We start from the raw sequence: 26,931 nt of genomic DNA, 5'->3' as shown, positions 1-26,931 counted from the left end.
CTTCTTTCCGAATCCTTTCAAACGAAAAGTTTTTTTTCCTTACTCCTATGCATGATTTATTGGTTTGCTATCGTAAACATGGTTGCCAGGAGTTTCGCTAGTTTTATACGGCAAAAACATTCATATTTTTTACCAAAACTAGTTTTAAATAAACTATATTTTTCATTTCTAAAGTTCTGCGTTGCGGTAACGAACTCATTTTTAAGGGCTGTTTTTTTTCTTTATGAAAACCATATTGAGAAAGTGTTGTTACCATAGTTGTTCAGATTTCTGATCATTTTTTTACCTTATCACCTAGGTTATTATCTCACCTATTTTCCATTTCCATTATGAGGCTTTTGGCTAGAAAATGTCACCTATTCAGGAGGTACCAGTGGTTGTTGGCAAATTAAGTTACTATCAAAGTTCATTATTTATTGTCGCCCACAGTCTGGGTAGCGTTTGGAAGTGTGCAAGTGCCACCCTTGCCAACTGTCATCTGAATATTACTGGGACGTGGGAAGTACCATCAATAGCAAGATAACTTTTGCTTCAAAACTAATCCTTGCACCGTTGGAAAGGATATACATATTCAAATCGAAGCTCATTCGACATATCGGATAGAGCTGTATGCATCTGAGCAGGTCCCTTTGCTGGTCCAAATGTAAGCAACCATTCCTAGGGGAATTATGCTCAACGTGTTAGCATTACGATTACGAACACCAGAAATCGATGCTGGAAGCCTTCGCATCGTTGTATGCGTGCAGGAATAAAATCTGTCCTCATGTCGTTAAGCTTGTAGCACCTTAACAATCGAGGACAGAATTTAAGCATTAAAGAGTAATGTGCTCACATAAAATAGGAAGCACATGCTACTAGGTCCAGGACTAAACCGGGTGAAGTGAATAAAGTGATCATAAAACACGTAATAAGCTTTAAAATATTTACTTCTTTATTACTTAATTCACCTATGAAAATCCTAGAAATTGCCCAAAGTAACTAGTCGGCACCTCGCAATTCAGTGATACGAGATGCACTTCGTAACGGAAATCGAACGACCCAGCAACCCTCACCAGGGCCAGGTGAACCATTTATCAGTTATTGAAATTTGTCATTTAATTGAGCTTGTCAACTGGCCACTCGAGCCCCAAACGATTTGCATCCATTCCTCAACACTGGAGTTGGTTTTCGAACAAAAATGTGGTGTGCGCTCGGTACTCGGCAAAGATGGCCAATCCCAAACGTACGATCCCAATTATTCGTGCACGATTTGCTTCCGAAAACAGCGTGTGTCTGTGTGTGTGCTGATTTGTGTCGGTGTGTCTGCAGGTGAAGAGGTCCAATCACCAGAAGTGCACCATCGACCGGTGGTTTGTTTTCGAACCGGGCCAGGATTAACAGTCCCCGGGCGTATGTTTTACCGATGCCCAGATCCGACCGATTACGCTTGTCCAACGTTTGTCGTCACCGTTTCACCGGAATGCGAGGGGTTTGCTTGCTGCAAAAACACTTCCAAGTAGAAAAGCAGTTGGAAAATCCGATTCCGGATGCTAAGGTAAACGAATGAGGTCAACAACGCGGCATCCGATCGGCTGTTGAGAAAATGGTCCGTAACAGCAATTGCCCCCGTCAGCGTAGGCGCCATGCGTGAGTCTCCAACAGTTCGTATGATCGGCCACGTATCCGTACTAGCCGTACAGCAGCATGGGCAGATTAACTCTGGGTGGAAATTTCCTCCAGTTCGGTCGAGCCTTACAGACTTTTGATCGATGGTTCGGGAAAATGGGCAAGAACTGGCTGTGGTTAAATGCACGTGGGAACGTCCCTCCAGGGGGAAGGCGCCATCTTGACAGGACAAGATTGAGAAGCGATGTATTTTCATAGTGCCACTTGAAAACTGCTGCACTAAGCCAAGTGCAGGATGTGGTTCTCGTGCCCCTGGATTAACAGTGTGTTGAGGATGTGTTGGTGAATGTGCACCGATATTCTTTGTCCTTCGTGCAACCATCCTTGCCATCCGGGATGCAAAGAGTTGGTTCGCTATAATTGCAGTTTGCCGGTTGAACGGATGGAACGGTGTGCGGAGAAGATTAGTTCATGATTATACAGTTAATTTGCTGAACAGATTGAATTAAAGAGAGCCACTCGAGTGTTGAGTCGGTCGCTCGAGCGTCAGTGATACGTGTTCGGATTAATTGTGCAGCGGAAGACAAGTTTCCATAATAGATGTTTTAATTATGGCAATGAATAAATGCGTGCCAACATAGGATGAAATTATAGAAAATCCGTTGAACCTTTGCAAGAGCAAACAAATAAATATTGCACACAAGATTTAACTAAAGATCAGCTACAAATCTTATCGTGAATGCAGCCGAATGAATTAATACGCAGAGGACCTTTATCTAGCATTAAAGCAAAAACATTAAAATAGTTAAAACAAATCTGGGCAATCTCAACCGTCAAAAAATGGAAATCACTGTTTTACTGCCAAACAAGCCAACAAAATATTTACATTTGCTATTTCACAATCCTAACGCAATACAATAACGTTGTTTATCTCGAAACCCATTCAAAAATGGGCTATTCTAAGAACCCCGCTCAGTGTTCGTTCTATCAAAAGGCTCTCGCTTTATTTCCCTCGAGCAACAGTCCAAGCTCATCTCAAGCACCTTTAGCGTAAATAAAGACAGTTTCTTTGCACAGGCTTAAGTCAAACCGAGGAAAACTTGCCTTTTCAGCCTTGAAGTGTTTGCCCAGACGCAGAACCATTCTTTACACCCAAGCCCCGGAAATACATCACAGGACTTAACCGAACCGAAAGCTCTTGAGAAAATAGGGAAAGCATTTAAAACTTACCAATCGAATGGGTCCGACAGCGCTCACCGTCGCAAAATCGCTTTATGTCGTTTAGTCATTAAGGCTCTTAGGGGAAGCCTTTGCCAATCCCGGCACGCTTCAAAGTGATGGAAATTAACATTCTTTCACTTCCTGCGGTCCGCCCAACCGTACGCCGACTTTTAAATCGCCGGGCCCTTTTTCACTTGGACGCTTCAAAAGCGCAAACCCGTGGAGCAAATTTCAATGAAGTACCACTTCAAACCCTCCCATTGCCATCTGCCCTGGTTTTGCCAAAATACTCGGCTCCCATTTAAGAGGTCCCATTCAAACGGTCGAAATCGTGCACGCAGGGTAAGATATTTATCTATTGAACTGCTCGAAATCGTTTTACTTTCTAAAGAAACACAACTACTTTTTGTTGCACTGGTTGTGAAAAAGTAGCGTTTTCAGGTTGGAAAAACACATCATTTCCACGGATGAAACGGATCCTCCATTAGCATGGAAAGCATTTCTTTGCCATTTTTGCTTGTTTAATCGCTTTTGTCTAACCGATCAATGGGTCCTTAAAAGCTTCCGGTACCACAACCTAGTTGCTGTCGGTAAAATGCCTCACAGCGTATAAAACACCACCGTGTGCGACGAAAAATACCATCACGACGGAAGGGAGATGGAACGAGCGCCGTTTTAAAGTTTAGCTCCGTGGTGGCTCATCGATACTGAGCTCTTACATTCTTGTTTTCCCCTTTGGAACTCGTGCATCTTTCTCGAAACCGTCATCGATGTTGGTTTTCCGCACACTTTTTTCCCGGGATGAATATTTTGAAATCCTTACCACGTATGCAGGCTGCCCTGCGGACTGTCGGTGAATGTGCGCCAGTGACAGCCGTTTACGTGGTTGCTTTCATTTCCTTCCAATTTGCCGTCGGTTATTTTCATTGGCATGCACCATCCATCTTTTCCTCCCCTTTTGCATGCCACTCCTCCGCCAGGTCCTTCTTACCGGCGTTCATAAGTTGCTACTGCTAAAAAAAAGGGCTTTAAAAACAACGGAGCTCACGGAAGCTTAAAACGCAAGATAAAGCAGCTTCACAAGCACCAGCAAAAGTAAGTGTCTAGCGGCAAAATTCGTCTCGACCGTGGGCACGGTAAGCGAAACACGATTCCAATTTTGGCGATACCTCCACACCCGAACCGAGCGTTCGCCGAAAAAGTTAGGTCCCAAAACGCTTCTACAACCCACCCGGTGTATTGCCGGTGTTCTGCAAACTGTCGGCCCTGTCAGTGTTGGTGGGCCCTGCCGTGATCTATGCGCATGGCAAAGCGGTAAGAATAACACTAGAAATGCAAATAAACAAAAGTTTATGTTTGTTTTTGCCGAGGCCTCACCTAAACCTGCTAGGCCTGTTACGGTGCGGTGGTCACGGCAGTGAAACGGAACGGCAACACTATTTTCCACATCTTGCCCTAAGACCACACAAACACGGGGCACAGTGCCACCATTACCGAGAGGACATTGACCAAACCCTTGCCGCGCACACCAAACAAAGGTAGTGAGCAAGGAAAAGGAGAATAGTGAAAAATGAACTACGTAAAACAAAGCAAAAAGAAAACTCTCTGTCACTGGACACAGAATTTTCCACCAGCGTGCATAGGTTTTGTTTTTGTCGGTGTTGTTTGTGCCGTGCGGAAAAGCGCACGAAATTAAATGCAAAAAGGTAAGCCCGACAGGCAAATACCGAGAAGCGGGACCAGCAAATACCTGAATTATTTCTCATCTGCTGCATTTCGGTACCTTGCCGTGGTACGGTTCCGTGGATTCGGGCACTGATAGAATGAATTAATGCAGAAAACCTTTCGGAAAAGCACAGCAAGGACCGATGGTTATAGTGCGTGCCGGAAGAGGGAATGGGACGGGTTTGTGATGCTGGCGTAGAATGTATGCTTGCATAATACATTCGAAATGCTTGCAGCTCTCCCGGCATGCCGGAGACATTGGAAAGTGCCGGTTAGGCACTTTCATAATAAAACAGTTTAAACTTTGCTTAAAGTGGCTAGGTAGCGATACAGGGCACGGTTGAACGCTTTAAAATTTAATTTATATAATTTCATTAAATATTTGATACGTAAAGCATATTGATAAGGTTCTGCACCTTTGCATTTGTGAAACCAGATACCAAAGAGCCAAATTTTCGACTCCTTTAAGACATGCAAAACGGCCAATCTTCAAGAGAATAGATTCTTTTCCAATACTGTAGTAGCTGATACGGAGAAAACAGCAAGTAGAAAATTGTATTATTTATTCTTATTCTGTTATTCTTCCTTGGCACTACAACCTCGAAAGGATTTCCACCTGCCATTTCTGGCTTTCTGGGCCTTCATTTTATAGTCATAGTCAGCCCTGCGTATGGGGAGGCAGAATGTGATGGGATTTGAACCCTGGTCCTGCCATATTATGACTGGCGCCAATACTGTCTCGGCCACCGGATCGCACCTATTACGTATTCTAATCGTAATGTACCTAACATAAAATATAAAATTATTTAAAAACTGTTTTCTATAAGTTAGAGCTTATGTTAGTTCTTCTAGTCGGTTAACACAATGTATTAAGAAATTTTTCAATTAATTGTCCTTTTCGGATGAAAAATATTTCGCATTACCGGCGCCAAACTTACTTGTTCGACATTGATTACTTTAGCGTTTTGAAAACCAATGACGGTAGAGTTCTCATCTGTAAGTTCACAATCGAACATTCTATTTTAAAAACGTTTTACTTGAATTATGCTATGAGGTGCATTACATTTAACGTTTTAAAGCAATATTAGAAAAATGTCTAGTCTTTTTTGTCGTAATAAAAAAAACTCGGTTTAAGAAGGCCCAAAGTATATTCAATTTGCCTGTTTCAATACTGCTTATTCAACGGCTTTTTTTCGTTAGGCACAACTATTTTATAAATTAAAAAAAAACCTTTTATTTATCTTTAGGTCAGCAAAGCAGCAACACAAAAATTCAAATGCTTCAATTTTAGTAAAGCATTGCACACACAACAGATTAGAACTCGATCGATATACTTCAATCCTTGCGAAAGCTTTTGCTCTATAACTAGAAACCATCAAAACTGCTAGAGAACCGGGATTGTTAAGCAAACAAAAACGTACCCACTCCCGATGCCAGCCCACAAACAGCGACGGGAACGTTCACGCACTTTCACGAGCAGCATTTGGACGGGGGTTTGGTTGTGCGGGTTGTTAAGCAAATAAACACGATCGAGCTAAACAAACTAATCATCGGATCAGCTAGCCCAAGGTGCTCAAGCGGGAAAACGCGTACTCTTCGGGACCGGGAGTCGGTTTGCTTTTTTTTTTGTTTGCTGTTGGTTTTGTTTCGCTGTTAATAGCACTCGACCGTGTGGGCTGCGGCCTCGCAAGCAATGTGCGTATGTACGTATGCATGAAGATGCTTTAGCTTAACGCTCACTGTTTGACGAACAATGAATTTGTGCTGACGAACGCGACCCACTACTGCTAGCACGGAAGCTAGATTAATATTTGCTCGGTTCAACAAGCAGTCGTACGGTTGCGTCGACTGGTTGGTGTGCAAATTAAAACATTACTTGAACCCCTGGTAAGGGCTTCATTTTTTTATTGCTAAGCGCTGGAAGCGTAGTAGCCGTGCCGGGTGGAATGTGTCACGAAAATTGGGCTGTTTGCTCTACTAGTTAAACAGGAGGAAGCGGTGAATTGTTTCCAAAACGAAAAACGCGTTGCTTTTTATTATTGTTTCACAGAAATCACTCGAAATAATTTTAGCACAGGAGAAAAACACACACACACACACGCATGCTCATCAAGAACTCTTTTCAATTTAATTTAAATCAATCAAGCGCCCCTACCGCTTCAAAAAAAACCAACTGCACCGCTTTAAATTGTAGCTCACTTTTTCCCTGATCTGCACAACAACTTGCTCACGCACGGCCCATTGGGCTTCATCTGCACGTAGCCCAGCTGGCAGTAGCAACCTTTCACACAATTTTTGCCACAGTTGCGATTGATGTAGAAGCAATACACGGAGTAGCACGGTTCACAGCAGGCAGCCACCATATTAGCTCCACACGTTGCTGTAAATAAAAACTGAGAACTTAATATGCTGCCAGTATCGTACCACAGCAACCTACACTTACGCAATACGCCACACCCGGTAGTTATAACACCAGATTGGGCATCACTCCGTTGTGCCAATGTCAGCAGACCGGCGAGAATAAAAAACACTGCTACTATCTTTTTCATTTTGTGACACCGTTTTCTTCTTAACGTATCTTCCACCTCCAACGGACGGCTCGCTTGTGCTACATTTGTTCCATCGGAAGCGTGTTTTATACTGGCAACAGATTTTTACGCATAACACACCAACTGGAAATTGAATGTATACATTTGCCGAAACTGCTTCCACATGGTGTAAATCTGTTTGAAGAGTTGTTTACTGATTGTCTAGACTTGGAAGGGAGTATTCTGGTTCGAAGGTGTGGCCTTTTTAATGTGTTTAATTAAGCTTTTCAGAATCGTCGATTGTTTGACTAGACATCCGGTGATCTAGGATTATAAGCAAGGATCAAGTAAACCCTTATTGAGAGAGGACGGGACTGTTGGAAATAGAACGCAAATGTCGTCAGGTGCCCCTTTTTAAATTTTTGAGGGAATATTATGCTGTTTAAAATACCTGATGTCTCGTGTTGTATGATTCCCATTTTTAAACAAGTTTTATATCATTTTGGGAAGCAAATGAAATGTTATTTGAATTAAAAAAAATTAATCATGAAGAACGGCCAGTCCGTATTACTTTATTTGAATGATCATACTAAAAGAAACCTTGCTGAATCTTTACAACTCTAAAAGGATTAAAAGTTTCTGAGTACAATTTAAACATTTTCAAAATATGCTATTTCATGCAACCTTTTTATATTTGCTGCAGGAAAACGGTCAGGATGAGATTTAAAACCCTGTTCTGCCATGTGAATGGTCTACGATAATTATTGAAAAAAATATTATGGAATAACCCTAACAAGTGCGACACGGATACCCATCGTATGGCAAGAATATTATGAACTTGTTTTTTTTTCTCTTAACCAAAAGCTCCAAAAATCCACACGCTAATACTGTGATCAAATGAAGTGATTTTGATTTTTCATCACGTATCCGTGCGTCAGATCATTACTCTTCCCACTCCCGGGGACGGCGACATTGTTAGCGCAAGGATCTGCGACGGGCAAGGGCGAAATAAAACTGACGAGGCAAGCAAAAATGTATGTGGCCAATGGAGTTGGTTATTGTTTTTGTTGCTGTTGTCGTCGTTGTTTTTTTTTTTTTGTTCGCTGAAAGTGGGTTCATTTTGTTGAAAGCTCTTCAATTGCCACGCGGGCTTGGTATGAAGCTTTTATGCTGGAGCGGAAAACAAATGATGCAAAAACGAAGCTCAATGGAAAGAAAAGGCAACGATGGATCGTTGAAATGGAAGTCACCATCGTACACATGCGTGACTTTTGTGGAATAAAGTGTGCTGCCGGGAATGAAGCAAAACATTCACACACATACACACGCACACTTATACATCATTCTTAGCTGGCGCGACGATATACTAAGCCATGTTGATAAATTGTTTTACAGTAATCCGCTTGGTAGTTTTTTTTATACCTCTTGCAAGAAACTGGGTCGCCGAGTTTTGATTGCAAATGGCAGGATTAAGTTGTACGAGAAAAGGATTTTTTTTTTTTCGTATTTTAGGAAAGGAATTTTACATTACTAAATTACGAATTTAGAAACCTTTATAACAAACTTTTAAGCTACTTATGTTTGAATGAAAATAATTTCGATTTTCCTACTTTAATTTTACTAAGTAGCTATCAACAAATTTTAAAAAGCTAAAAATAATGCCCAATGTTTTATATATATTTGCAAGAAGTATTTAATGCTCAACAACTCTTAAGCATTTAAAATCAACGAAACGTACTGAACTTAACGATTAAAGCGAAGGCATTCAAATGGCAATTCGGCGCTTCTGTTGCACTTAAGTACAAAAAGAAAACGAATCACTTCACGGTGATGCTACAATTTTTAAAGAACCCACCATTTCTAAGCAGCAGAATAGACAACAATCAACACAATGGGTTTCACAGCAAGTGGTAACGGCTCGTTAAAAGGCTTACCCAAGATCGAGATTTCCACCTCCCATTTCTATGCAAAGCTCGCCCGTCATCTCTTTCAAGGGCGCATTTATGAAATGGCACACCCATCGCCCGGAGCCTGGCAATGGAGAAAAAACAAATGACAACAAACGAAACACTTAGCCATAGCCATCCTGTCAGTGCTGTCAGTCAATGTGTAAAAAAAACGCGATCTCGCCTCTGTTGAAGTGAATGAGCGAGTGTCGCTTCGTCTTTCTTCGCTTGCATCCTGAGTAGTGGGCATGTGAAGCATGCGGGCTGACAAACAAAGCAGCAGTGACGACAATACACGCTTCCAGATGGCAATTCAAACCACACACTCGTTCTACTGTCTCCCATGAATAGGAAAAGCCATCGCTGCAGATAATGGAAAGGAAGAGCTGAAAAACTGAAGCCTCCTTCCGAGAGTCGAGCTCATACTTACACATATGCGCCGCCTCTCAAATCATATTCACACGCGTGGCTGTGTATGGCAATAAAAATTAATTTCCGTAATGAATAACAAATACATACAAACGTTTACAAACCCTCGAACGCACACCAACCCCACTCTGTCTCGGTATACTTTCCTTCGATCAAACGCCTAACATTTTCCTGCATCATCTACCCGCTGAGTACATGGGCCGGCAATTAAAGCAATTGTATGAGTGTGAATAGGAACTGCTTTGGGATGAATACAACCGCTGGACAGGACACACAGAAAGGGAAAAAACAACCACGACAGAAACCCCCGTAATGAATAAAACGTTAGGCAAAAACCTTTGACAGAGCCGGAAAAAAAGAAAATCGTGCGTATCTTTTTCCTAATACTGCAGCCACAAACAGCAGAAACGTGCCCATCCAAAGAGCCTGTCCAAAGAGCATTTCAAGCAAGACAAAACCGTTTCCGTCTTTGTTCGTCCACCATACACTAGCGGCTATGGCTGGGAAACCTATGCCTTTCCACGTTCAATTCCATCTCGTATAATGCAATACCAGCGCCATGTCCGGGGTAAAAACCCTTACCTCGTAGTGAAGAAAAAATGAAGCAGCACGGATAAAAGAGGAGGAAAGCTAAGCTCAGCCACAGCTTTCGGTTGGCGACAGACAAGTGATGATATTTAATAATTTCTTACCGCATAGAAGGGACGACCAAGTGCCTTGGCGCCGAATGGAAGATGATGGTTACCTTCTTTCCTTTCGCAGGTTTGCCGATGATGCTGGGGGTGCGATGAAGAGTACATGCGGTACTACTGCATCATCTTCCACTTCACCGGCGTATGTCAGACCGACATAATGATAATGAAAATAATAACGCTTAAGCTTAAGAAAACACGACGTACCGAAGGACGTATTGACCGTGGTACAGTGCGGTGTGAATTATGAATCCAAGTGCGCTTTAAAGCTGAACAAGACGTGAGAAGGTAATGATGAGTCTTGGAATTTGCAGATATATTTTTTTAAATTTTTTATTTAGTTGTTGCATCGATTTACTTACAAAATGAGCCGCTAAACACATTCAAAAAAATATTAACAATTCGTTACTACTTGATTGCTTAAACGGTCACCAAACATTGCAACTGCACTGTAGTTCGTCGTTTTTCCTACCGCATCTAAATCGCCACCTAAACACCGGAACACACTGCCAACCACTTCTTTTTTGTCAGTCCAACGCCACCGTCTGAAAGAATTAAGCGGCTCACCACGCAAACAATCTGCTTTCCACAGGAATGTTTTTCCAGCTTGCGTGACACAGTACGCTCGTTACCGCCGCGTACCGTAACGACAAACGCAGGGAAAAGGATTCGCAGTGAGTGGTGGGAAAACCACTCGCCTGTTTGCCTGCTACCGGCGTGCGGACGAAGCACCGGACCACAGAAGACGGTGCGCCACGATGCGTTATTGGGTTGCGTTGTAGGAAACGTGCACCGCGCACACTGTCGGATGCGATTAAGGCGACGAAAAACGACGTTCCGGCGTTCCGGTCAAATTACGCCCGACACATATGGACACAAAACATATCTATTTGCCGGTCACCAGATGGTGGACGAAAAATGGGAAAATGGAATCGTTGTGTTTGCGTAAGGGAGATTATTTTTTTCTTCCTGCTTCTGCTCATGGCAGTTTCTTTGAGATTTTCCTTTTCCCTTTGTAGGGGTTTAGGAAATCGAATCTTTGAAGAAGCGACACAGCCATGCGAATGTGGTATACGATAAGCAATTTCATTTTACTCAATGTACTGATGCAGCGGGGATCGGATTTTATTTATGTTCTTCTTTCTTTCTTTTCTGCTGATCACATCATTCTACCCGTGGGACCTTGATCTTCCTAATGCCAAGCTCCACTTTAAAACATTTGAATGGTTCAGTTAATACCACAGCGAGTTTCTGTGGCTAAATTGATATTTTACTTTTATTGTAACTTTTTATAGTTAGAGGTCCTAGAGGGTGTAAAAGATCAACTTTATGAAACGTTTCTCATATTACTCAAGGGTGCAGCTTAAAATATACGTCGGGATGTGCCTACAATAAAATTTCAGTGAGTTTAATCCTTAATAGAAACATGTTTTAATAAACACTAACGCTAAATGAAAGTTTATTACGCAGCAGATGTTCTAAGATTAACATAAAATAACCGTTGACATCAAATACAAAACAATATTTATTTATTTATTAAAGTTTGATTATGACGGCTTGACAACGCACTGCCATATACAAAACAATAATTATTTTTAATTTATTTTATTGCAACGGACGGATACCATACTGTCATCACCACATGTGACGACTGCGATTCATAAATTCACAAAAATCAATAAAAGAAAATTAACAAGGCATTTCCCCATTGCCGTTTGTGATTTTTCACAGTCAACTATCCATCCCAACATTCCTCCTTCCTGAATTAAATTTAATTTAAACATTATGAAATACGTTGAAGAACGAGAAAGTAAGAAGTTGTTCAAGACCACATGTGTTGTTTAACAGTAAAACTCTACTCAGAGCCAAATTTACACATTTCTACGCTCTATAAAAAATGTTTATTCATTCCGTCTCCAACCACGAAGCTATCAAGACGTGTTTCTTTTGAGCGCTTCACGTTGATGCTAACGGCAAAAACACGATACGTGCCAAAGCCACTGACCCCAAAATCGCTTATCGCTAAAGTGAAAGTTTTAGAACGTGTGCGAAGCGAACCGTGCGATTAGAGTTGTTTTGTGCTCTCAGTGCGTAGTCGTCTCGTCCAGTGTTACGTGTGTCGGTGAGAGAGCGGTGCAACGTGTAAGTACTCTCGCGCGGTGTACTATCTCTCTCGCTAAGTGTTGTCCGGTAAGTCCTTGCGTGTCGTGTCATCCCTTTCCCTCCCTAGTGTAAAGCGTTTAAACCATTCGCACCGCTCTACCATGGAGGTAGAGCCGATCGATGGATCGGACACAGGCTTCACTACAGTGAAGCGCAAAAGTTCCGATCCAGGCGAATCAGCAAAAAAAAGACCAATTATAGTTCCGGGGGTTTCACCTTCGCCTCCTTCTGGGGATCTAAACAAAAGGAGCAGGGCATATCATGCATCCTACAAAGGAGTGCATGATGTTTATTTCATGCCCAGGAATAAACCCCTGGATGTTAGATCGATCACCGCGTCGATCTATAAAAAATACCCGGGGGTCCTGGATGTTCTTCGGCTGCGTCCGAATAAACTGAGGGTCTCCGCAAAAGACCGGCTGCAAGCCAATGCTATTGCGGCCGATCCGGCCTATACGGAGGATTACCGGGTATACATACCCGGTGGACTGGTGGAAGTCATTGGTGTTGTCGATGACTTCGAATACCCGCTAGAGGAAATCCTAAAGTACGGAGAGGGGGCATTCCTGCACCAGTCAACTCCTCGTGCCAAGGTCCTTGAGGTGAAAAAACTGTTCGCTTCAAGCATGGTTGACGGAAAGAAGGTGTTTCGCGAGACATCCTCGCTCCGGATCACCTTCGAAGGCACTGTTCTGCCGAATTCTCTCCTTTTTGAGGGACTTCGTGTGCCAATCCGTCGACCATTCGTGACAAAAGTCGCGAATTGTAATAATTGTAGCCAGATTGGGCATTCTGCTCCATACTGCACAAACGCTACAAAGTGCAGTAAATGTAAAGGAGCGCACTCTACCGCAGAGTGCAAGACCGCTCCCAAAACATGCATCCATTGCAAGAAGGAATGGCATGAGGTAACCTCCTGTCCTGTCTACCGTAGGAGACAGGCGGAGCACAAGCGGACCATCATCCAGAATGCCAGGGGTTCGTACGCCGATGTTTTGAAGACGACTCCAAGCGTGAATCCGTTCGACTCGCTTTCGATATTTGCAGAAAACGAACCGTTGCCCAATCTGGCTCCGCTCACGGGAGTAAAACGATCGTCATTCCCTAGGCTGCCAATCAAAAAGACACCTAGAAAGAGATCATCTCTTCCCAAAAAGGCAACACGGTGTCATGTGGAAACAACACCAGTCCCTCCTCGGGACAATCCCACACGTGATGCTGGCTCCTCCACCAAACCCCGTAAAAATCCGAGTCCCAAAAACCTGGCGTTCCCAAGTGAACCCAGATCCTTCTCCCAGATCCCCACTCTGTCAGAGATCCTTCAATCTCTGATCGAGACTCTTAACCTCCCACAACCACTTGCGGGAATGATCCCTTTGGTGTTTCCTTTCCTAAGAGGAATGGTCAAACAATGGCTGGAACAATGGCCTTGCCTTAGTATGATGGTCCGTTTGGACGAATAATCAGTCCAATGGCCACCATACTACAATGGAACTGCAGAAGTTTTATAGGAAAAATAGACTCCCTCAAAGTTTTATTAAGGGAACACAATTGCAATGTGTTTGCCCTAAGCGAAACTTGGCTCTCACCCGAAAAGCAAATAACCTTCCCGGGATATAATATTATTCGTCAAGATCGATTTGACCAAGCTAGTGATAGGCGTGGTGGGGGAGTTTTGATTGGTATTCGAAGTAGTCACAGCTTCAACAGAATACACCTCCCTACACCCGAGGGCATTGAATACGTCGCCATCCAGGCAAAGCTAGGAAATCTTGACCTTTCGATTGCGTCTATTTATATCCCACCGGGAGCCAATCTTGACTCTGAGAAGATCAAAAAGGATCTTGAAACGTTAGCTACGGTTCTTCCAAAGCCGTTTTTTATCCTAGGCGATTTTAACGCTCATGGACAAGATTGGGGTTGCTTGCACGATGATAGTCGAGCACCAATCATTAGGGATTTCTGCGACACCTTTAGATTGACCATCTTAAACTCTGGTGAAGCAACTAGGGTGTCATCTCCTATGGCACGTAATAGCGCAATAGACCTATCTCTATGTACGTCATCCTTAGGGCTGGATTCAAAGTGGAAGGTGATCCAAGACCCCCTTGGCAGTGACCACTTGCCAATAGAGATCTCTATTATCAATGGGAATCGTACAGCCGATCCAGTCTTCGTCGAATGTGACTTGACGAAGAACATCGACTGGACGAAATACGGCGACCTTATGTTTGCTTGGCTGCGCCGTGTAGAACCCAGTTTCTTCCCTGACGAGGAATATAAAAATCTCGTTCAAGCAATAAACGAGTGCGCTCTTGGTGCCCAAACAAGACCGCCCCCCCAAGCAAGGAAATTTTTGAGACCCCCCACTCCTTGGTGGGACGCGGACTGTCAAGCGGCATTCTCAGCGAAGAGGAAGGCCTTTGCCCAGTATAGAGCTACTGCCTCCACAGATCTATATGAACAATATAGAGGACTGGAGCGCAAGTGCAAAAACTTGCTTAAAGCAAAGAAAAGAAGCTACTGGAGGAGGTATGTAACCAACCTCTGTCCTTCCACTTCGCTCAGTTCGCTTCAGAGCATGGCGAGAAGGATGCGAAATAGCAGAGCGTCCAACGAAAGCGAAAGAGTTTCCGGGGCATGGCTAGAGCCATTTGCTCAGAAAGTCTGCCCAGACTTCGCTCAAGCACCTCCTTTTAAACAAAGTGCACCTGGTTGTGATTCCTCAATGGATTCACCCTTCACAATGGTCGAGCTTTCGCTTGCACTGTACTCCAGCAATAATTCCTCGCCAGGAATGGATCGTATCAGGAACAAGTTGCTCCATAACCTCCCGGACCTGGCGAAGAAGCGGCTGTTGAGGCTTTTCAACATCATGTTGGAGCTTAACACCGTCCCGTTGGAATGGAGGGAGGTGAAGGTTATCGCCCTGTTGAAACCTGGCAAACCAGCATCAGAGTACGACTCGTATCGACCGATCTCGATGTTATCGTGTCTGCGAAAACTATTTGAGAAAATGATTCTTTTTAGATTGGACAACTGGCTCGAATCCAACGGCCTTTTGTCTAGTACCCAATTTGGATTTCGCAAAGGTAAGGGTACCAACGATTGCTTGGCGCTGCTTGTATCCGAAATAGAGCTGGCTCATTCTCGAAAGGAAATGATGGCCTCTCTATTTCTTGACATCAAGGGGGCTTTTGACTCAGTATCAGTACATGTGCTGTGTCAAAAGTTAGAAACCGCGGGCTTAAGCCCAAGATTAAATAACATCGTTTTTAACCTCCTTTCTGAAAAGGCGATGAATTTCGACAACGGCCATCTGAAAATTCGGAGGGTCAGTTTCTACGGACTACCACAAGGGTCGTGCTTGAGCCCCTTGTTGTACAATTTTTATGTCAACGACATTGATACCTGCCTGGCACCAGGATGCAGCTTACGTCAATTGGCGGACGACGGTGTTGTATCAGTCGCCAGCAACAACATCGCCGATCTTCAAAGACCTTTGCAAACCACGCTGAACAACCTAGAAGTGTGGGCCAGAAACCTAGGAATCGAGTTTTCACCCGAGAAAACGGAAATGCTCATTTTCTCGTTTTTTTATGACACCGAGAGCAATAGACGCAAAAATTTGGTGAACCCTAAATTTGATATAGTCCTGTATAACAAAAAGATATCCATTGCCAGAACTTTCCGATACCTAGGCGTTTGGTTCGATAGCAAGAATGTGTGGAGGTCACATATTGACTATCTTGTCAAAAAATGCTCCAGAAGAATCAATTTTCTCAGAACGATTACCGGATTCTGGTGGGGTGCGCACCCATCAGACATCCTTAAGCTGTACAAGACAACGATACTGTCCGTCTTGGAATATGGAAGCATATGCTTCCATTGGGCAGCCAAGACGCATCTGATCCGTCTAGAACGCATCCAGTATCGTTGTCTGAGAATCGCATTGGGCTGTATGAAATCAACCCAAACGATGTCGCTCGAAGTGATGTGTGGAGTGATGCCGCTAGCGCTCCGTTTTGAGCTACTCTCGCTTCGCCTTCTCGTACGCTCTACTGTCTCAAACCCATTGATAATCGAGAACTTCAACACACTGCATGAGATAGGATCTAAATGCAAAATCATGAACACATATCATGATTTTGCCTCTTTACAGGTACACCCTAGCAGTCCAGAAAATGTAAATCGTGCCAGCTTGCCAGGGTCCTGCAGTTCCCGTTTTATAGTAGATACCTCTTTAAAAGAGGATACAAAGTCTATCTCCGATAGTCTTCGCAGGACGACAATTCCCAGCATTTTTATGGAAAAGTATGGCCATTTGAACCGAAACCAATTTTACACAGACGGATCCTCCTCAGAGCAGGGCATCGGTTTTGGCGTATATAACATCGATTCCGAAGCATTTTTTCAACTACGCCGACCATGCTCAATCTACATAGCGGAGCTCGCCGCAATCTTTTACGCCTTATTGATCATAAGTGCTTGTCCTCCAGACGAATATTTCATCTTCTCCGACAGCTTAAGCGCTGTCGAAGCACTAAAGTCTGTGAAGGCAATTAAGAGCCCTGACTATTTTGTGAAAGAAATTTTAAAGGTCTTAAGCTCCTTGTTTGAAAAATCTTTCCGAATATCTCTTGTTTGGTTGCCCGCTCATTGCGGTATTCTAGGCAATGAAAAGGCAGATCAATTGGCCAAAAAGGGCGCTTCGGAAGGGTCTCTTTTTGATAGGCCTATCCTACCTCACGAGCACATGCGTGCCCCACAATCTCTCTGCATGGCTCGGTGGCAGAGTATGTGGGACACAGATGAGCTTGGGAGGTTTTTATATTCGATCACTCCCCAAGTTAGCTTGAAGCCCTGGTTCCAAGGCATCTCAGGAGATCGTGCGTTCATTCGAATGATGTCTAGGCTTAGGTCTAACCATTTCGCATTGGGTGCGCATCTCCAGCGTATAGGACGGGCCGACTCCAAAACATGTGGCTGCGGCCTCGGATACCATGACATAGATCATATTCTATGGTCTTGTCTGGAGTACGAGGCAGCACGACCCTCCCTATTGGACGCAGTTCGGGACATCGGCAGAACGCCCAATGTTCCAATTCGAGATCTGCTGGGTGGCGGGGATGATGCCTACCTGAGGGCTATTTTTGAGTTCTGCCGAGCGAATGGTATTGTAGTTTAGTACCTTACCTTCTTTCCTTCCACTCCTACTGTTTGTCTGTTATACGTGTTGTATCTCGCTTGTGTGTATGATGATGAATGACTGATTGAATGAATGAATGTATGAATGAGTGCGATATTAGAGGGGCTTGGTATGGCATAGACGGAATATCCAGGATGATCCAGGACCAAAACTACACCGTTGCAATGGCGTGTTGCAACGGTCAAAGAAAGCAGACAAGCCAGAGGGATGGAAGAACGCTGGATCTCGACACGCAGAAAACTGACGATGGCATATCCCAAAAAACAAACGGGATGAGATGATCACCTACGATACCGACCCTCGCAACCAACACTACCACGACTACTGGATGACGGATATATATCAACCGAGCTCACCCGGGATAAGGTGCCCTTTCACGGTTTGGAGAAGGAAATGTTTCCAAACCATCGTGAATTGTACTTATTTTTGTAATTTAGCTTTAAGCAATACGGCCAGGCTTATGAATAAAAAAAAAAAAAAAAAAATGTTTATTTTATGCTAATCAATACAACGTGCGTCAGAAACTGCTTTCTAAAACAAACAAAAAAATTCTCCCTGTTCGAGAAAAGACGCTCCCTTTAAGCTCGAATTCTCCTCAGGAAAATAGACAAACTTACATCGCTTATAAGCACATTATCGGCGGCGACTTTAAGCTAACGCGTATGATGTAAAGTATGACAGCACATACTTTAGCGCATAAAAATGGATCATCGCAAGCTTTAGGTGCCGTAATCCATTCAATCAATCGGCTGTTATCAAAACCGCTATAGCACCATTTACGATAAGCCATCGTAAAGCACCTACCAACCGGGAGCAGCCAATAAATAGCGCACCAGTGCAGTGTGTGCTTTAAAAGCTGCACTCAACAGATGCTTATCCGACGATCGTGTCCATCGAGCCCATTAAGCAAATGTGCTTTGGAATGGTGCAATAGGGGACACATCCATTCACCCACACCTGCCGGCACTGCCCGGGATCGAATCAAAGCCAGGCCCGAAATCAAAACCAGATATTTGCACCAGATTCTGCACACATTTGCGGTGTGATACTACTATTTTACGACACCGTCAGGGAAATCCGCTGACACAAACACACATCATTTCTCGGGGCGCGCGTAAAAAAAAAACTTACGTCGATGGAATGAATACCCTACCTGATCCACCCTGGGCGCTGGGCGCAATAAAATCTTATCACCAACGGTGAGTCAGAACCAATCAAATGCCCAAAACACCCTCAGACCGATGTAATTCCGGACGAGAGACCATCGGTATTGATGTAAGGCATACACATACACACACTCCACCTGCCACAACCGCAAGCTTTGTGGATGAAAGATGTTGGGATGGAAAGTTGGGTGTGAAAAATCACAAACGGGAAAAGCTGCAACATGAGGGTGGCCTGATGAAATGTGTGAGTGTCCTGTTATCAGTTACAGCAAGTTTACATCCAGCGGGAACCAGTGCAGGAGCAAGGATGCTGGGTGCATGATTGGGCCGTTTTTCACATAAACATAAACCCCTAATAAACTGCCGCCCTTGCCACCGTCCGCTTTTCCGATCGGCATGTATCGATGTTGTCGATGAAATTTGCTCGTCAAATTTAACATTCATCCCTCGTCGTACCGAAGGGATAACACCCCGTTCGGCCCCAGCCCAACATGCATCTAGATTGGTCCTCCCCAGCACCCTTGTGCTGAGTGGGTGTAGGAGCTGTAGGAGGGAAAACGTGGTGAAAATTATATAAAAATAAAAATATACCAACTGTCGGACCGGTGCCGGGCGAAGGATGTTGTCCATCGAATACTGCCGACACTCTAGTTGATAGCAGGATCACATACACACCCTATCGGTACGGACAGGCGACGATTGGAGAACATGTGTTTTTATTGGCATTTTAACGCTTCACCCTCCACAGTGTCTGGCCACAGAATCTGAACCTCCCTGAAGTCCCTGACACAGTCTATCGATTTGTACCGGACACACGAACACACGCTTACTCGTCCTTATTGAAGCGTTTCGATTCGACTGATGTTTCCTTTTTATTTTCCCGATTCTTCCCAACCGGAGAAAGGAAACAGGTTCACTGCAGGTTATGTGCTGCCGTAGGAAATGGTATCGCTGCTCGTCAGATTTCCCCGATGAACCATTTCGTTACGTTTGCAGATGGGCCAACGAGGACGATTCGCCGCTCCCCGTTCTGCTTCCCATGTTTCCGAAGCTTTCAGCTCCGACCTCTTTTCAGCAAAGCAGGTTTTCGGGTTCCGGTTCCGGGACAGGAAGCAGCTGTGCCCGGTACCAGACTGCGTAGTAATCTAATGATTTATTCACACACCGCTCAAAAACATTCAAACGTAACGAAAATCGTTTGCTCGCCCCGTCACACAACTTTACACACGCTCGGGTGCGTGTGTTTGAACGTATGTGTTAGATTGTTTCACATACTTATCCGGCACATAGCAACCCCCCACGGTCCCTCTGCTCCTTTCTATCAGTTCGGGAATGTTCTTTTTGCACCTTCCGGCAAAAATGTGGAACTGAGCGGGCGGCACACACGTTCAATATTTTAGTTTCACTTCCATCTCTAAGCCAATCGCCCATATCATTATTTCCCAAGCTTCTGCCGGCGCGAGCGCAACGGCGCTCCTTCCTTCCGGTAGGTGGTACGGCGCACACCATACCAGACGGTGTGTCTTTAAGCTTAAAAATGTATACACAGCTGTGCGCGAAAACATTCACGTACGCAAGCGACGGGTTCGGATTCGATACGGCAAACAATCAACAGCATTCTCCAGCCCAGCAAGTTCGGCCGCCGTACGCGATCATCATATTCGCATTGCACTGATTCGTGTGTAGCATATTAAAATTTATGTTTATGACAGCACACACTGGCACACAAACAATTTCAACCAAGCCAGTTTCGAAAAGCTAACCGTTAGACTACGTTTCTACGTTTGCATGCGTTTGAGTGTTAAAGCAATTGCCAGCAAACGCGTCGATAGCAAACAGGCGGGATGAATTCCTAAAATTTCTAGACACGAAACAAAACGACTCACTGCTTCATATGCGATGTGAAAGAATATTAAACCTTCCGCACCATTCCGCACGGCATTCCAGTGGGAAATGGTAAACTGATCAACGTCCCGATGGCCGCTTTCATCGTGCCCCGTACATGCGCGCGAGGTGAATGAAAACGAAAATATGAACCATCCGGGGATGCACCCGTTGGTGCAGATGGTCACTTCATCATGATGCAGTTTGTGCAGATTGTGGCTGATTTGAATGTGCGATGCTAGCGCGAATAAAACTCACACTCTCCATGCTGGTTCATGTTTTCTCGCCGGGGTGTCGGGCAGTGTGTTAGTTTTTGAGCAAAATGACAGATGTGTCGATGGGATGTTTCTATTGAATGTCGGAACTTCGGTCCTGCTATGATACCGAAGGTTCAATTTTATAGCACGAGCTGAATGATTCTGAGCTGAGGTAGGAAATGTGTGATTAAGTTATGCAATTATTTAACGTTGATGCTTAACAGATTTTCTGAACTTTATTTTCCCGTTAAGCTTAGTTCATTCATAACAGGTTGAACCGGATATAGGATTCCGAGTACAGTGAGAAAAACAGGACAAACAAAATGATGTACTGAGCGATGGAGAGGTGTAGAATGCTGAGAATTTTAGAACCAGGTGTTTAATATGTGCCATATGTCAGGGAACGGGTGATCAGGACCAGACAAAGGGTTTCGGAGCAGAGCAAATCAAAAAAGTTTTGAGAAAATCTTCAGTCCTCATTTTAAATTTCATACCAATAGAGATTTAGGTTAATGAAAAGAGAAGCTGTTTGCCAAGAATCATTCCTACGTCGAGTATGCTACACTGGTCCATGAATAAAATTATTGTCAAACATGTTAATTGTCGCTGAAAAATATCAATGAACCTTACAGCATTTAGCAAACAAAATTACTTCGATTTTTTTTATCCTTGAATGCAATTTAAGTTCATATGGGTAATGTACTAGATAAAAAAAGCAAGTCAATAATTGATTTATTCTTTTAAAGCTTGATCTCAAAAATCACTTCTTCTTCTTCCTACACACTTGAAGGATAGAACAATATCTTTTCTAGATTTCTGTGATTTTACCCATTGCGAAGTAGTCAGCCTTGCGTACGGAGAGGTGGTCTGGAAGGGATTTAATCCCCGGTCCTGCCGTGTGAAGACCGGTGCCGCTATTGCCACTGGATCGCCCCCAAAAATAACTAGGATTAACAATTAAGTACTCTTCTCATTATTACTCTTGTTTCTAGAATATCTAGGAATATCAAGCAATAGTTCCTACAATAATAAAAGATCTAGAGCTGTTGGGAAAGAAAGTCCGCTGGTTTATTTTATTTTAACAATACAAATTCCACACCTTTTTTTTTTTCATTTCTATCTAATCAGCTAATTAAAAGCGTTACCATGTGACGATGCTCACATATACCCTCTTATTCAATTTTCCTAAACCCTAGCCTAGACTTATGTTATCGATGGTTGATTGATTTAATCAGCACCCGCGGGAAACAAAGACAACCACCCACATGATGCTGACAAAACAAAACCTTTACTTATACTCTTCACCAGCCATCATTCGTACACGCTTCAAGTAGCTTACTGTGGACATTGTTTACGGACACGTACACCTGATATAGCTCCACAGCTCTCACCAATGCGCCACAACGAAAGACGGGCAATACCCAGTGTGATGATGATGAGCACCGTACCCAAAAATGATAACCATATGGCGTAAATTGAAAATGATAATCATGACCATCATAACCATCATCGTTTGGCCCATCACAGTTAAGCAGCGTACCCCTCACGCCCCGGTAAGACACTGGCCAGAGGAAGAAATAAAAATACCCTGCTACCTACCGAGCAAGACCCAGTTCCTTCAGCATCAGGTAAGCGCAACAAACGTATTATATTTACTACCAGCGCCAGGAAACTATCGTCAAAACACGCGATACGCAACGAAACGCTATTTTCCACGCACTCGTACTGCAACCTGCACGCTTCAGCATAACGACGAATACGTGCCAAGGAGAGCGGCCATAATAACGCACGTCTACCCGGCATGACAACCGCTAGGAGTAACGGACCGATGGTTAGTGTAAAGCACCAAAGCAGGCACCAACGGTACATACACCAGATCCTTTGCTCCTTGGAATTGTTTCCTCAACCGTGTCCACCAGATAGCACAGGGTTCATCTCTCGTGAGGACTAAGCGAGCGCGTGCATCTACCATTCTGTCCACCTTGGTGGCCTCTTTGGTGGTACGTGCGGTTGGCAGTTGTCATCGTTTCATCCCGCATTTTCTTCCACATTATGCCACTTCCAATGCGACTCACGTGCCACACTGCTCTTATGTGGTCAAATTTTTGAATATATTCTTCTTAGCCTTCGCAACCCCGGCAACCCCAAAAGCTTCCATGTGCGTGAGATCCATTCGAGAAGACGGTCACCGATGTATCATTATTGCACACTCAGCAGAACGCGAGCCCGAAGGGCCACGATAAGCAATGAGCATCATGGTGAGTGTATTTTTGGTGCCAGAACCATGGGAATGAATTCCCAGGCTAGGGCAAGCTATCGGCGACATTGCCCTTCGGGGTCTAGCGCTAGATTGGAGTGTGTGGAGCTCGTAAAAAGGAATTACCCGTTCTTTTGCCGTACATGACCCTTCATTCGTCATGACCGCAGCTTGCCTGTAGGTGTCGTTCGAAGAGTACCGATGCTGTCAAATGAAATCGGTTGCTCTTGAAGAAGGGTTCCATCTGGACGTGGAGAAGATTTTTGTGACATTCTTAGGTAAGAAGGCCAACAAGAAATCGCTAATAAAACCTAAAGACAGAACAAATGCGGCTCGCTTCACCCCATTTTTGTTCAACCAAACTGAAGGACACTTGTTTCTATCTCCCAAAACAAAACCGGCAGATTAACCCAAGTCCGAAGTGATTCATGTGTAACAATAAGTACAGCCACAATTCCGATTGGTTTCAGATGCATAACATAAGACGGTAGAAGGATTCCTCGTTCGTTACTATTACAATCCATGTCTCAGCCTATCTTCCTGACCAAGATGGAAAGTTTCCACTCGGATACACTGCTCTCTTGAACACTCTCAGCAGATATTTCGAATTCAAGTCACCGCGAGGCAACTTTTTTTTACGACCCATCCTCCACGAACATGCAGACCGTTGCGAAAAAAATGATTCCAGAACACATACTTGTGGTCACTTTTACGACACGCCCTAAGTAGTGTGTGTGTGTAATAGCTTAAATCAGCAGCGCCACAGGGTAACCGGACGAAATACGCCCTACCCTACACGTCTCACAATGAAGTGAAGCTTCATCCATTCTGATCATAAAACAGTAGTACTTGCGACACCGATTCCAATGTCGTCGTCACTTTATTAGCTGCCACCCGCGACAAGTACCACCCCGTGTGTGGAGTGTTCTAATTGCCATTTCAAAGTTTCTAGCAGTTTACTTTTTCGATCGTTAAAAATAAATCTTGTACCCAGTGTGGAGCCAGTGCCCAAAAACAAATGGCATAAAAATGCATCACCAGTTTGGAACAGTTTTAATGCCAAAACAAAACACCAAGTGACGAAACACTCTCGCGTTTCATGTAGCAGATGCAGCAGCTTAGAAAACAATGAACTGTCACCGTGTACACAGACTTTTTAACGACACAAGTTTGCGGTCAGCTGGATAAGATTTCACCGTCTGAAAGCTTTTAAAATTGAGCCATGAGATGGCTTTTTGAAGAAAAACAAAGCAAATCAATAAGCCATATCGCTGGCTCGCATCAAGTAGCTCGTTCCGTTGTAAAGAAAAGCTTATTAAAATGGTAACACTGGTGGGCGATAAACTTAATGGCAAAATGGTTTTGCAAAAGTTAAATTATTTTTTTAATGCCAAACGGTGTATCATGTTTCAGACAAAAAAAGTTTAAATATGCGATGGAATATACTCATGCCTATTCGAGTCGCTAGGTCATCCTTCTTTGGTAGTTGTTAAGAACATTGGATACATACCTGAAAGAAAAAAGATGTTTTGTTAGTTCAATTTCACGGATAAACATTTTTTTTTATATGACTTTATTTGGTTTGCTATGTTGTACTTATAATTTTAAAATATCTATCTATAAGGTATTCACATTCTCACTTACACATTTTCCATTTTTGTATATTTTGCTTACATTCTGCATTTTTTAGAGATCATATTACGATAACAGATCATATCTATCATATTACTTCCTCAATCAGTGGTATTATAGCCCAACAGTGAACAGAGAATTTATCTACAAAAATTTAATTTTTTTTAACTACTGATATTACTTCAACATTATGGTAACAACCACCATTAAAATACACTTAAAGCAATCGAACAAAATATTTGCCATAGGCGAAAGCATATCAATAAAGACGAATCGAAATCATGCAATATGGCTGTTTTAGCAGTGGAGCGTAAATCGAAATTGATTGTATCCGGCGCATGTTTCTGGACTGGAGTCGTGTTTTTTGGCATCCCTATCGCATTCGATTGTCTGCTATCGATTGCTTCGTGTCTCTCCCGATTTAAATGTCTCCGAAAAAAGGCCACGTGAACGTTTCCTTCTGTCCTCACCACCGCTCCCGATCCCGATCGAAATTTGACTTCTCCTCTCTCTTTCTCCTCCTTTCTTTGGCAAATATCTTCTCTTCTTTGGCAACCCTTGGCAACACCTGGTGGAGTGGAATTTATTCCTCCGCTTTTGATCGCCACCTTCCCGGCGGGCACAGATGCGACCGATCGGAAGCAATGAGATGCGAACAAGGAACATGAAGCGTCTTTTCCTACCCCTTTTCCCTACAACGCTCCTCCTTGCTCTGTGGTCTGTCAATGTCGGACGGATTCTGTTCGGAGCTGAAATCTATCTACCAACGGCTGGTGCCGGTAGTACCGCAGCTCTCGTTATCTGACAATCGCAACCATAACCGAAAGCACACAAGAAGTCGCTTTCGCTGATGCTGAGCTAAAACTAGCCGTCTAGCTATCGGTTTGCTGAGCGGTGCACATCTTCTTGGGGAAGAATAATAAATTAAACTACCTTGAACTTGCTGCACACCGTTAGAAGCATCGCACCGAATGCAAACTGCAGACTGCAGAATCGAAAATGGCAAGGAAAACTTCACACTAGACAAGAGCGCCAGCCAAAGAAAAAGAAAGAATACAGAAATGACATTCCAAAAACCCGGAATCCGAACACCGGTGCAAATCGGTCGCAGGTCCCAAAAACGAAACTACAAGGAACACCTTTCCGCTCCGGAAGTGATCCGCCCGTTCCTTCCTTCCAGATGAGTGGAAACCGATACGGCGCCGGTATCAGTAGCAAGAACACAGCGAGAAATACATCGTGTCCCACATGACACGGGAAAACCGAGCGACCGGGTACCAAGGAACAATGGTAACGGGGGCTAGTGTGCGGCTTGGCAGCGGCCTCTGGAAAACCCAGCGAAGCGACGATCGTTACGGCCCGAAATTGATAGCCGATAGCGAACGATCTCGGTTCGTTGAAGAAGCAAGCGCGTAGAACAAACGGGGAAGCTACCTAACCCTACCTTAAAGAGCTAGTTCTGAAGTTCCGGTTGGCTTCAGCGGCAAAAGGAAACGACCCACTGGTGCCGCATTCTGCAAAACTACCGGGTACCCACAGGATCAGTAGCAAGCACACATTCAGAGCAACGGCAGAAGAATACGAGGCCTCCGGCATGCCTCCGACCGGGCGGAAGTTTACGAACGATTTATTGAGCCCGTTATATTTTCTCCCCAGTTGACTGTCCGTACCATTTTCAGCTTGCCACCGTTGCTCGCCACAACGCCGGAAGCTGGATGGGGCTAGCATATTATGTTTCCTTGAATCTTTTTTTCCCCCGCCTGACCGATGTTCTCCCTTCTCATACTATAATCTGAAACTATATGTAGAACAAATATTTCGCTATTCTACCGACCCGAACTCCCAACTCCAAAGAAATCGATAATTCTGTTGTTTTTCTGGTTCTGTTTTATTTCCCTTCACGGACGCGGCCGTTGTGCTGCTGCCCAAGAAAATTGTTGTGGCCACGCCAAAACAGTTGCCCCTACCGAAGGAGGACGAACGCGGCACGGCTTGTATAAATGTACATTTACGTATCCCATTTCAGGATGACGTCATTATGTTAAATGGCTCATAGAAATTGCTCCGATTTTCGAACGCCCGGTTTGGGTGCTATACGGCGGAATAAAATGTGAGCCCAAAGCGCTATCCTGCTGGCCCCGGTTACCCAAGCCGTTACTCTGTATGTTTGCGTGAGTGGAAAAAAGAAGAACGTAGGCAACAATTCATGTACGCTGG

The 26,931-nt window shown here is 44.0% G+C and overlaps 2 protein-coding genes across 7 annotated transcripts in view; one reads left to right on the top strand and one right to left on the bottom strand.

Moving 5' to 3' along the window:
* The window catches only part of LOC118504344 (nephrin-like), a 140,293-nt gene that overhangs the window by 76,169 nt on the left and 37,193 nt on the right, over nt 1–26,931 (bottom strand). The window lies entirely within an intron of this gene.
* On the top strand, nt 16,299–17,782 carry LOC118504343. Its single transcript, XM_036038704.1, has 2 exons — nt 16,299–17,483; nt 17,619–17,782. Exons 1-2 carry the CDS (start codon nt 16,304–16,306, stop codon nt 17,636–17,638), a joined length of 1,200 nt encoding a protein of 399 aa, XP_035894597.1. The 5' UTR covers nt 16,299–16,303; the 3' UTR covers nt 17,639–17,782.

This window comes from Anopheles stephensi, chromosome 2, assembly GCF_013141755.1.
Source record: "Anopheles stephensi strain Indian chromosome 2, UCI_ANSTEP_V1.0, whole genome shotgun sequence".
Classification (NCBI taxonomy): Eukaryota; Metazoa; Arthropoda; class Insecta; order Diptera; family Culicidae; genus Anopheles; species Anopheles stephensi.
Note: the sequence above shows the minus strand (reverse complement) of the source record. Positions and strands in the feature narration are given on the sequence as shown.

Bases quoted from the DNA above. Each gene is read 5' to 3' on its own strand.
- LOC118504343 (XM_036038704.1), top strand. From the start codon at position 16,304: ATGTGTGGAGTGATGCCGCTAGCGCTCCGTTTTGAGCTACTCTCGCTT. The intron at 17,484-17,618 runs GTATTGTAGTTT...GTGCGATATTAG, and splicing joins TGAGTTCTGCCGAGCGAATG to AGGGGCTTGGTATGGCATAG.